This window comes from Aedes albopictus, chromosome 2 (assembly GCF_035046485.1).
Source record: "Aedes albopictus strain Foshan chromosome 2, AalbF5, whole genome shotgun sequence".
NCBI classification, from domain to species: domain Eukaryota; kingdom Metazoa; phylum Arthropoda; class Insecta; order Diptera; family Culicidae; genus Aedes; species Aedes albopictus.
In genome coordinates, this window is record NC_085137.1 from 182,960,233 (window position 1) to 182,973,310 (window position 13,078).

General features: G+C 41.0%; 1 protein-coding gene across 1 annotated transcript in view; it reads right to left on the reverse strand.

Annotated features, from left to right (window-relative positions):
* Positions 1 to 3,243: 3,243 nt before the first annotated feature.
* Positions 3,244 to 13,078, reverse strand: part of LOC109409278 (uncharacterized) — a 59,981-nt gene continuing 50,146 nt past the window's right edge. Inside the window, exons 5-6 of the mRNA XM_062847882.1 lie at positions 8,675 to 10,030; positions 3,244 to 4,552 (exon numbers count right to left, since the gene is read on the reverse strand). Of these exons, the coding sequence (XP_062703866.1) occupies positions 3,424 to 4,552; positions 8,675 to 10,030 (2,485 nt within the window). The 3' untranslated portion in view covers positions 3,244 to 3,423. The remainder of the gene's footprint in view (positions 4,553 to 8,674; positions 10,031 to 13,078) is intronic.

Genomic DNA, 13,078 nt, shown 5'->3' on the forward strand with positions numbered 1-13,078 from the left:
GGCTCGAAAAGACCTTGGTCAGGAGAATGTTACTTCCCCATCGCGCTTGTTAACCCAACTATCTATCCTCGGGATCGCCTTCCTTTGGTGGAACTGTCCCACCATGGAGTTCAATCTCGCAGTCCTGCGTATGTATGCGTATTATTACATTTCATCCCTTGTTAACCTTCTCCTAATGCATCAAGTTGGGAACAGCTCGCTGACGTAGTGCCTGGTTTGGGCCAAAAAATTACGCTAATGCACAAGGAGAGCCAAAAGTGATAGGTCTCGGTTTGGTTCTGACCGAGATGGATCTTGCAACAATGAAAAATGGGTTAGCATTCCTAATCTTTTATTTGGTGTTCACGGGTTTGAGACAGTAAGGACTAGGGTTCCTATGCATGTTCTATATCAGTATCATTGCTTGACTTTTTCGGTAAGAGATCCGAATTTGACTGGAAAAAGAGCGTGTTAAAAGCGGAACCTATTAAAGGAAAGATTCTCCTGAGCATGAGCATGAGCATAGATGATCGTACAATTCGTAGTTGCTACTCCGTGATTGACCAAAACAATCGAAATTGCACAACCCGGATAAAAAAATACCATTCATTACATGGTAAATATTATTAACATATGACTGGTTTTATTGTTCACAATAAAACACATAGTAGATATATTGTTCCTTTTTACAATAGAAATCAAGCCCATATAGTTCGCACAATAAGTGAACATTAGCTCTATTAGTGACTAATTGATTCGATTGTTTTTCAATAGTTCTATAATAATTTAATGTTACTATCAGTAAAAATTAATTTAAGTTGTTTTTATATAGTTTCAAAAGCGCCTGCAAAGTTCTCATGAACTTTTTATTTAAAAAGATTTTATTTCTCAATTACACTTAAAAACAATTCGTAACAAATAAATAACAATAAATATCATTGTTGCTTAGATCATGTTTGTATAATCAAATACAAAATCACTTGACATATTTTTTTTTTAGTTTTCGTTTTGAATTTGAGTACAGTAGATGTTTCTGTTATCGAATGTTATTCGCTAAAACTTCAACGACTGACAGACGTGTTGGCAGAAGCTCTCAATGAGTAACTGAGGAAGTACTTATAGAAAACTAGCTGAAAAGCAGGTTTTAGCCATGTGAGGACGTTACGATAAGAAAAAGATGAACAATGATTTTCTAATGTTTTCCAATAAATTGAAGGAATCTAGTAAATAGTAAACTACCATTGATAACAATACAAATACAATTAGTTTAATGGGATCAATTGAACCGATGGTAAATTAAACATACAATAATATTTGTTGTTATGTAAACAGATTTCGCCTTTGAAAAACCAAAGAATTCATATTTCTCGGTAACATTTTTCTCCAGCATTTACAGATACTAATGGCCACATGAATTGTGAACGATTTATGGTATGGATCATACGACCTGAGGTCTGACTTGTGATAATTGGCAGTTATTTGCAAAGATTGATGAGAGATCTTATCAACAGCTGCCAAGCAATACATACCAGACAGACATCAGAATGTTTGATTCTTATCATAAAATGTGCATATCATTCTTGCGGCCGTTAGTGCTCGTAAATGCTGGATATAAATTTTTGCAGGTAATATAAATTCTATGGATTTTCAAAAGCTAAATGTGCTTACAAATAACAACAAATATTATTGTATTTTTATTATATCAGCGATTTATTTGACGCCATTCAAGTAATAGTATTTGTATTGTAAGAACAATGAAAAAACATTAGGATATATTTTTTTTTCTTTTGAAAATTGCCCTAAATATGTCTCATAAAAACACAATACATACTATTGTTTTTCGCGAAAAGGTGTATGAAAATTTTCTCAAAATTTCATGGTTAAGATACATAACGACCACCATTTTTTATTGTAAAAGTGCCATTTATTACTCGCCGAATGGTATAGAACAATAGGGGTGATGGTGAGTGTGCCGTGTAAATTACAATACGTTTAATGGTGAATATTTTTCGAAAAAATGGTATTGTAACAATAAAATTCTTCGTATTTTTATGATATTTTTTATCAGGGAAGGAACCAACAAACGGAGCTTGGGAGTAGCTACCGCTTTCAATGTGCACAGTTCGAGAATTCCAAACTTTATTAGTCAATAACGGCGCCAGCCACGTCCTTCCGGTTATCGAGGAAGGGAAGAAATGTTATTGTGACGTATGTTGCTACTAGAGACCGAGATCACCTCATCTTCTCCACAACTGTCACGGGAAGGAGTTTTTGTTAGTGGGGAGGGAGAGAGTCACATGGTTTGGATTCACTTTGGCAAGTGATGTGATTCATGCAACATTTATTTGAGTCAAAACATTTATTCATTTTGACTAAAATATTACAAATGTCGACCCTGAAGATGACGAACCATTAAAATTTTTGTGTACATGCAAAAAAAATATTATCAACTAAATGTGCATTGGGAACTAGTGCCGAAACATTACGTGACGAACTTTTCAATATTTGTTAGACAAATACATAAAAACCAGAGCAGAATTTTATACATCCTTCAGCATTATTTATTATGATAAAATGGAACGAGCTCACCAATAAACATCCTTCGAAGTGTCCGGTGCGTATGTGCTGCAGCATCTTCCACTAACTGGCCTCTTCTCCGAAATCACATTGAACCGCTACAACTACACACGGGTACGACGATGTGCACATTCAAATTGACGACGACGACGACACGGTCGATCCGAATGAAAAAAGCGGCATTTCGACTTTGCCTCCTAAAACACACTCCCTATTAAAGGAAGGATTCTCCTTGCGATTAAGTTGAAAATGACAACTGTAACAAAGCTGAACACTTTATAACTTTTCAATAGTGATAAAGTAATATGACATGCACTATATAAAGGATACGGGATATACAACAATCAATAGACAATTAGACAATAGAGGTTTATGTCCCAAAGTGGCAGAAAAAATACCCCCTGTAACGCCCCTGAGACTACCTGAAGCACTCCTGAAACCCCCTGGAACTCTCCTGGAACCTCCCTGAAACGCTCGTGATTTCGGCAGCTGTGTTCGTCACCGCTGCTGAGCGTAGAATGCGCCTTTGCCTTGAGTGTGGGATGTGTGCGTAAGTTGAAGCATCGACCTTTGAGTCTCATACTGCAATTTTTTTAATCGTACAAAGTATATAAACATACCAAAAAAGTAGTTACACATACATACTAAACAAATAATAATAAAAGGTTAAACAATGCAAAAAACATGTTAAGGAAAGAAATTTATTCAAAAAACTACAACATTTTACATTTTTCAATTGTTACTGAGTTACTATATTCCAGAAATTCTTGCATTTTCTATAATATTATTGAGCAGCTATTCTAGTTTTGATTCTTCCCAGTTGAAACAGTGAAAGAAATTATTAGTTTTGAATTTCATAACACCGATCTACGCTGTCGGATCGTAAACACTGCCATAGAACAGCGGAAGTTGAGTCGCCTCCTCGCGGATCAGCATCAGGAATGGTGCATTAGCTTTGAAGTTAACCAAGGGAGTAATTCTGTCCAGCAGCGTAGCAGTAACAGCGCCACCTTCAGTTCCTTTTTCGTTGACGACCACATCCACCTTATGCATAACTTCGTTCACGTAGAGCGGGGATTTTTTGTCGACACCCTGTTGAGTTTGACGCCGTTTGCGACCTTTCGTAGTTTGAACACAGCACACACAAACTCCTCCTCCGTAGCGGCATTCCGCGCTGCTTAGGCATTGTTGAGCGTTCTCAACGTCCTTCTCTGTGATATAGCAGCCAAATACGTTTTTCAGTTCCAATTCAGCATTTGCCCGGGTATCCTCCAAAAAGTCCAACGCATCGTCAACGTCTAGGTCATCTCCGGATCGGGTCAAGTTAGTCAGCACACGGTACAAATCACTCTTCTCTCGGTCAAAGATGGAGGATCCTCCGAGCTGTTCCAGTACTTGTTTCAAGTTGAATGAATTCTGAATGTGCATTTTTGGGAATTGTATTGATGCTGTTTTAACTTCCATGTTTTTAATGATCTTGTTCAACTCTCCCGAATTGATTTTATTTTGTAATCCCCTGACTTTTGCTCTGTTAGAATCATCTGGTAAGAAGACATACATTGTGCTGTCCTGTTTGTAGGGAATACCGAGCACTTTGGTTTGCATTTCCTTCCAGTAATAGTACGGGAAACATCCACCATGAACCATCATCGGAACGTTGATCGACGGTCTGTTGGGCCCATCCGGGAAAAATGGTCTCGGCTTGGTTCCATCTCTCAGGAAGGGCTCCGCCCATTCCGCCTTCAGATACAAGGTGTTGGCAATGACAAGCATGGTGTCGGGGCTCAGTTGCGACACGATTTCTGCAATCTTTCCGCGAGTTTGCCGTTTAACCCAATCGTTAATGGTGCGAATGGCGTTTTGCGTTCGATTTTCAAAGTCCAGGTATTGGGTTTCAATACCATAGATTTTTTCGGCGATGTATTGGTACTTGTGATCGAACTCTCTACCAGTGACTGCAAAAATTCCATTGCCCACGTCGATTTCAACCGGTTTTCTGAAAATGAAAAAGAATAAAAATTTAAGTTGTATTTTATGTTACACCTCCAAGGTCTCGGAATACATGGAAAAGCATTGAAAATAATTGATTAGTTATTCATTTAAGCAGTTAAACATTCCTTAAATTTATTAAGCAATCAATTATGTAGCAAACATGTTAGAGCCTGTTCACGTTAAATTTCGGACACTTAAAAACTGCAGAATTTTGAAAACGATGTTACAAACTCTAAATAAAATACCTCACCAACATTAAGTTAGGGTCATAGAAAAACAGATAAATTTACATGTACAGTTAGTTTCTGACACCAGTAGAGACATTGAGGTGATCTGTTCGAAATATCTAATTTTAGGATCGTATTTTACATTTTTATTAGCTTGCGTTTTGGTTATGTTTTTCGACTTTGTTTGTCTTGAAAGGGGAACTTATGAATTTTCGGCAGCTTTGTTCTCTTTTGCGTTTTTTTGGCGTTTTTTGAAACCTGTTGAACTCAGAGTTGGCCACTTACAGCGGTTCATTAACCCGTTAACGCACAAGGTGTCTCACAATTCAAATCGTCAAATAAATTTGTTATCAAAGGTCAAGTTCCAATAAAATAAACATGATTTGACGAAAAAAATGGAAGTCTATGGTGTAGTTTCAAAAAAAAATCTTCATTGTAGGTCTTCAATATCTGATAATTTTCTCGACCTCTATTTCAGGACAACTTCTACGCTATCGTTATATTCTGATCCGTAGATAGATACAATACAGCTCAAAACAAGTGAGAGAGATTATAACCACTCAAAAAGAATAGAAAAAGAACTTTTAAATTGGGGGAGAACTATAACCTGATAAACTCCTAAAAGTATGCAATGTATGGTCCTTGTAATTTCATGCAGTTTGGACTGCAGTGTTCAACATTTCTCATTTTTATTTTGTAACAAATCAAATTAAGAGTGCTCACTATGTGTAGCATAACCAAACGTTAAAATACTGTAGAAGTTAGATTTTTCACAGATAATGATTTCTAATAAAGTAATTGAGTTTTTCCTTTAGTACCCCACAAACTCTCTTTACGTACTCACCATACGTAAACTTTTCAGAAATGTTGCATTTTTAAAAAGAAAATCGTGTTAAATACTGTTCTTTTTAATTTGTATCCTTTGACAGATACGTATTTCGACCTCAACTAAAAGGTCGTCTTCAGTGTCTCGTACTTACAGGTATTCCACTAACTCGCCCAGGTTCATCATCATTCCATGTTTTGATATAAAATTTCAATCAGGTATACTCTACACGGCCTCTCCACTTATGTATGCACTACTCCATGATTTTTTATTCGTGAACAATATGTGGTTTAATGGTGCTAGTCTGGGCACTATCAATGTTACAACCACCCAAAAATTCAATTTTATTCGGTCTACCAAATGCAATTTAGAATTACGTACAAAAGTCTGAAAAGCATAACGCTGGGGGGGGAGGGGGAAACTTGCGAGCTGTGTTTACGTCGTGCTGCTGTCATCATTTTTAAACCAATTTGGCCGATAGTCGGCCATTCAACAAATTTTGCATTGCGTGTTTCTCGCGTTTTTCGTGGTCAATTTCAAAAATCTTGTCGCGGGTTATTTGTTCGTGAAAGCATTGCGAAGGACATTTAAAACCTGAGTGGATCTATAGCCAGACTGTTAAGTCACAACGCATCGGCCAACGAGCTGGTGAAGATCGCGGACTGGAAGACGAAGCTGCAAGCAGTAATGGAAATTATCGGAGTTCTGAGCAAACAATCAGACGAAACGGTGAATTGTGGCGATTTGGTGGGAAACGAACAAAACAAGGCCATCGAGGAAGCGGCATCGCAGCCCAAATGGACTCCTCAAGATTTGTCTGCAATTGACTGATCTACATCTAGACAATTGGCGTAGGAATGGAAAGATAGCAAGGCGTGGGTGCGATCGTCCGACAAGACGGATATTGGTGAGACCTTTCCGATTACTTATCTGTCTATTATATTGTTAAAATGCTCATACATCTTTTAACTGTTCGCTATTTTCACCATCCTATCATCTATTGGAAGCCGTTTCAGTTCTGGACGCTTTCTAAGTTGATGATAAGATTTATAAAAATGCTTGCAAGGACTTGGCCAGGTGTGTGAAAATGAGTGGTTCTATGTTATTGTAGATAGTAGCGAAATCTGCAATAGCAATGGATATACTCATCTTTGCAACTCCATCCATGATTTGTGCAAGTATTCGTGCTATGCTATGCTATGCTATATTCTGGAGTTTTGACCACCATCTTGGAACCTAAGCCGCCATCTTGAATTCCAATAACCCTACTACCACATCCACATCCTAAGGAATGTGTATGCCAAATTTGATTGTAATTTCTTGACGCATTCCAGAGTTATGCCGGACATTGATACATATATACATACGTACATACATATCAACATACAAATAGACAAACATACAAACATATAAACATACAATCATACATATATTGACTTTTGTATGTAGAGCATCTTCTCTGAAGAAAGCATTCTAAAATTTTGCATAATTCTGGAGATATTCACATCAAAAGGACTGTCCTATTTATAGGACGCTGGGCGTTCGGGGCATCTGTCCTATAAATAGGACGCTGGGCGGATATGGGTTAATGAACCGTATATTTTCCCACATTGAACATTGATAAAAGTATCCCATGACAAATTGGATGTAAAAATAACCCCCAAATTATCAAATTTTTCAAAAAATTTAACTCTTTGACCATCAAAAAAACGTACTGGTGTTTGAGGAGGATTTCTGAGCTTCGATATCAACATGGCTTTAGTTTTGGATGAGCTAACGGTCAACAAATTACTCTTCGACCACTGTAGGATGCAATTCAAATCATAATTTATTTTCCTGGCAATATCGGTCATGTTGAACTCACCAGAATTACAAAAATAGATTTGTACATCGTCAGTAAACATATGGACTGAACAAAAGCATAGTGAATTAGGAAGATCATTAATAAATAAAGAGAATAAAAGAGGTCCTAATACAGAGCCCTGGGGAACCCCATATTTAATTTGACTCAACGACGATACAACATCGTGGTAGAAAACAGCATGATGTCTATTGCTCAGATAAGATTTGATCAAACTAGCCGCTAACTGGGAAAAACTGAATTTATTTACTAATTTCCTTACCAATTTAGCATGTGATACTCTATCAAATGCTTTGGCAAAGCCGATCAACAGCAGTATAGCTATGAATCTCTTGTCAATTGCCTGGGCTACGTCATCATGTACCTTTGCTAAAGCAGTATTATGTCAAGGGCTCTCAAAATCAATGAAATTCGGAAAATATCGACGCAGTTTATCTTATTTAGGCTTATTCACGCGAAAAATAGTGCATTGCACTCAACAAAGTTGAATATTGTCCAACTTTGGAGAGCTTTGCCCCCCAACTGTGTCACAAGTTGGCGCTATTGAAGCAGGGTGATGCTCTTTCAAATTTGCTGTTCAACATTGCAATCGAATGAGCGATTAGCAGGTCTAGCGTGTAGAGGAATGGCACCATCATCGTCGCCTCATTTTTTAAGCGATATCTCATCGTTATGATCAATGTTCACATTTGTTGTAATTGCATTGAAAAGCTTAGACTTTCAGCTTTCTAATGACGAGTTCAAATTTTAAATCGGTGGTTTCGAACATAGTGAAAACCGCGATTTAAATATACCCACAATTTAAAATGTCGGCCAAATCCAAGATTGCTGTCAACAAATTTTTCAACTTCAAATGAAAGATCTACACTTTCTTTTCATGAAAGTATAGAGTTTTGAACAATTTCATATCCCAGATATTATGTAAAATGGTGGCCTTGTTTCAGCGAAAATTACCCATTTATTGTTGACTTTCGGATTAGAATACCATAAACATTTTGTTTTTCAGAATAATTTATGTTACACCACTATTAGTACATGTCGCGGTCAGAAAGTAACATTAAAGTTGTCACGATAATTTAATAGCAAGCTATCTTAAATGCTAGGTAAGTTTGTCGCTTATCTTATGCATATTATGCACAACACAATCCTGTTATTGTGCGTAGTTCACGGCGTAGAACACAAATGCCAAATGCTTAAAGAAGTCATCCTCATGGGCTCGGGTCATACACGGCCCCAAAGAACAGCGGCAGTTTGGTCTTGTCGTTTCGGATCACGATCAGGAACGGTTCGTCCGCCCGCATGACGGCACTTGTGCCGGATCGGTTCAGCGAGATGGCCGTCGCCGCGCCTCCCTCGGTGCCACGTTCATTGATTTCCAGATCGACCTTGTGGATCGCATCGCTGACGTACAGATTCTGGACTTGGCGCCGCGTTCGGTGGGACTTTTTGCCCGGGGTGGTTTTCACGATCCGTTTCTTGGAGAAAAAGTCCTTGCTGTTCAGAGGATCGGACTTGTTTTTGACCTCGGAGGGCACTTTGTAGGTGACATCGCGTTTCTGTTTTCTGGCTGATGGTTGTTCCGTGGAGCTGGTGAACACAATTGTGGGATTTTCTTCCGGGTCTGTTTCGAGGGTTGTGTCAAGCGTGGTTGGCATATTGGTAATAGGAGATTGGGTGGTTTCCGTTATTTCATTGGAGGTTTCGTTTTGATACCGTGAAACTACAAGTCGATCTCTGAAATCATTGGGTTGCGAAGGTACCTTGTTGACATAGACGGGTAAATTAACAGCTGGTCTCATTGCCATACTGCTAGATGGCGGTCGCTTCGCGGCAGCTTCATCGACAGGTGTTGGTCGTGATGAATATCCATCACCAGATATCGCTGACAAATTACTCTTTGCGGTGCTGAATATTGAGCGAACGTTTAGAAGCCTTAAAGTTTTCTTCAGATTCAACGTGCTGGATACGTGCATTTTGGGGAAGAGCACAACAGCGGTGACCTGCTTCATCTTGCCAATCATGTCATCGAGGACATCTGCTTTCAGGTTTGCGATCAGATCTAGAAGAACCTTGCGGTTCGAGTTGTTCGGCTTAATCACATACATTGTGGATTGATTGTTTTTGTACGGGATTCCCAAAATTCTGGCGTCTAGTTCTGGCGACTCGTAGTATGGGAAACAACCACCATGAGCCATCATTTCCACCTTGATCGCAGTGTTGTTCCGCCCATCGGGATAGAAATCTCGGGGTCTAGTCGCTCCTTCGATGAACATCTGTTCCCACAAAGCTTTGAAGTACAGTGCACTGGCAATCACCATTACCGTGTTGGACCCCACAGCGTTAGAAAATATCTCAGGAATTTTTCCATGAGTGTTTCGGTTGACCCACGAGTTTATGTGATTGGTGGCTTCATCCGCACTCTGAGAAAAGGCCAACCTCTCGACTTCGGCTTGATATACGCCTTCGGCAAACTTCTCATATGTTGGGTTTAGCTCGAAGCTGGTGTCCAGGAATAACCCGTTTGCTAGCTGAATTTCATGAGAATAGCGATCGAACGGTGACGTTTGGCTAAAAGTAAGATAGAGATAAACATTATTGTGTTTAACTGCTAATGGGTGGGTATTCATACGATTCGGTATAGTTGAGTTATTATTGCACGTGCCACATTCACCAATGCACCATCACCAAAGTTCACTTGCAAGTATATACAATAAGAAATATTTACAGTATAAAACAGAACATCCAGTTGAATTGCGAAACAACGACGTAACAACCGAAAGGCTCAATTCTACACAACTATTAATAATACACATTTTGTGTTTCGTCCACCAGAGGGTAGATGGTCTGATTAATGGTCTGATTATGTGCCAACGATGGATAACCCCTATGACTTGAAGGATGAGTTTTATAAGAGGCCTAATAAGATCTACGGATTACCAAAAAACAAAATCACATAATAAGATTGAAGAAAGAAAGATTGCGCCAGTGACAGTACAAGTTGTGCGGGAAAATATCAGAAATTTCGAAATTATATACCAAAAACAGCTTTTTCCGATGATAGTGACAGTTAGACGAAACATAGTACAAAAAACGACACAGATATTTACCCCATGAGGAAGTCACAAACCCCGTGTCGAAACGTCGGGCAAATAAAGAGCGTTGTAAAATATTGTAGAATTTGTGCCATAAATATCTGTTTAAACCCCACTCTGCAACTGACATCAGCCTAACTGATGGGCGTTGCGGTTACTCTCGGTTACTCTTCGAAAAATGCAACACCGACGATGAGGAGATGAAAGATTTTTCTAGCATCAGTTCACGAGCAGACCATGATGGCCAGGGTGATGCAACGTAGCGATCAAAGTTCCACATTCCTGGAGGCGTTTATCTAGCAATACTTCCGACTGAAGCTTTTATGCTCGGCCCCGGTCTAAGCAGTCAACTGATTCCTCACCGACCAACCCACCGACGACGGCTCCTATGTGTGTGAAGCTGCCAGAATTGAAGATTCTAACGTTCCGAGGGTCACTCATGGAATGGGTCATTTTTAAAACTTTAAAAATGGTTGACAATCCACATCTGACTGATATCGATCGGTTCACATATCTCCGAATTTCATTGGCAGGAGAAGCGCTGCAGATAATTGCTTCGATTGGCCTCACTGCGGATAACTACTCCATAGCGTGGCATTCATTGCAGTCACGTTACCAAAACAAGAAGCTCCTGGTGAAGTACCATATAAGTAGATGCCCCGTTCGCAATCTCCCAGATGAAGAAGGAGCAATTTGAAGCACTTAATCACGTCATCGGTGAGTTTGAGAACTTCTTCATTCTGCAGTTATGGGCAACATTGAATGTTACAGTGAAAACTACTTACTTACTTCAGTCCCATGGTGGTGCAACTGAAAGATCTTCATCCAGGGTGATTGCAGCCATCTTTTTTTATCTCTTTATTCGAGGATTTTCTGCCGTAGGCAGGTTCATCCCGGGTCAATTGCCAGCCATCGCCACAGTGGGCAAAATCGAGCTAAAAAGCGGAACTTATTTTTGCCTCTGTTTCGAGGCAATAAAAAGTATGTATCACAAAAGGAAAAATCAAGCTCAATCGATTGATGATGGTCTCGTGGCCGGCAGATGACGGGAAGTGACCCCAATGGCCACGAACCTGCTTTTCCGGGTTCCGCACCAAGTAATTTACAATTAAGTGAGCTCAATATACAGTTTGACGTATCATTTCTTATCTATTTTGGGAAAAGAAGGTCATTGCAAATATAATAGTGACTATTTGAGCGTGGGAGCTCCTGTCCACTCCACGGCAAGCCAGCCGGTGGAGGTCATGGACGGAGCGTGGCTGCTGAGGGCCATCAGCCAAGAAGTAGGAAAAGGACGGCCCGCATTAGAGCTTGCTGAGCACCAGCTTGGCAAAATCATCGACTTTGCGACAACTAAGTCGAATATAAGCAAGGACCTGAAAACGGCCTTGCTTAGACTTAGAGTGTCTGTCGATGAGGCCAAGCAGGAGCACGCGGTCGCGTTGCTGGCTGCTGCAGCGGCGGAACCCGCAAAGGAGAATGTGTCGAAGTTTACACAAACGGAGGCCTTCTCCTTCGCAGGTAGTCCGAGGAGTGTGGAAGCGAATGCTCGTGACAAACGTGACAAGCATTCGCAGAAGCGGGCGAGGCAGCCGTCAGGTGAGGAGCTGTCTGGCGGCGCCCGCAAGGCCAGGCGTATAATAACCCCGAAAGCCGGTGGTAACGCCGGAAAGTCGGACCCCAGCCAGGGTTCCCGGAAAGCTGGGAAGGGTGGGCCTGAAAAGACTGGCCCGTCCCGGTATGATGGGAACAAGGGGTTGCGACCAATGGTGGGCCCTCAGCAGCCACAGAGCAGGGCGATCCAAGGAGAGGACCCTCCTTGGACAAAGGTAGAGCGGAAGAGGAAGAAGAAGGTGAATCCGCAGGTAGAAGTGCAGGACGCCAAGCCAAGGCGTAGGAGGGCAGGTGCCAGGCGCGAGAAAGGCGACGCTATCGTCATCAAGACGGAACAGTCCAAGTACTCGGACGTCTTGAAGACGATGCGAAGCGACGCCAAGCTTGAGGGTCTTGGAGCCGACGTACGCAGTATTAGACGTACTCGTACGGGCGAGATGATCCTGGAGCTGAAGCGCCAGAAGGAACACAAGGGCGCCGCCTACAAAAGGCTGGCAGAAGAGGTCCTTGGTGAAGGTGTGCAGGTGAGGGCTCTGACACATGATGCGACTCTGAAGGTCAAAGACATTGACGAGATCACCGAAGTGGAAGAGCTCGTCACGGTACTGCGGCAACAGTGCGATGTGCAGGTGGCCGCCGCAGCCGTTAAGCTACGGAGAGGGCCAGCAGGGACACAGATAGCTTTGGTTCAGCTACCTGTGGCGGATGTTAAAAAGTCCGTTAAAGTAGGGAGTATAAAGGTGGGCTGATGTGTATGTCACCTGACATTCCACGAGCCACCTGAGGTTTGCTTCAGGTGTCTGGAACCAGGACACAAGTCGTGGGACTGCAAAGGCCCCGACAGGCGCAAACTGTGTAGGCGATGCGGCGCTGAAGGTCATAAGGCCCAAAGCTGCACGAGTCCGCCCAT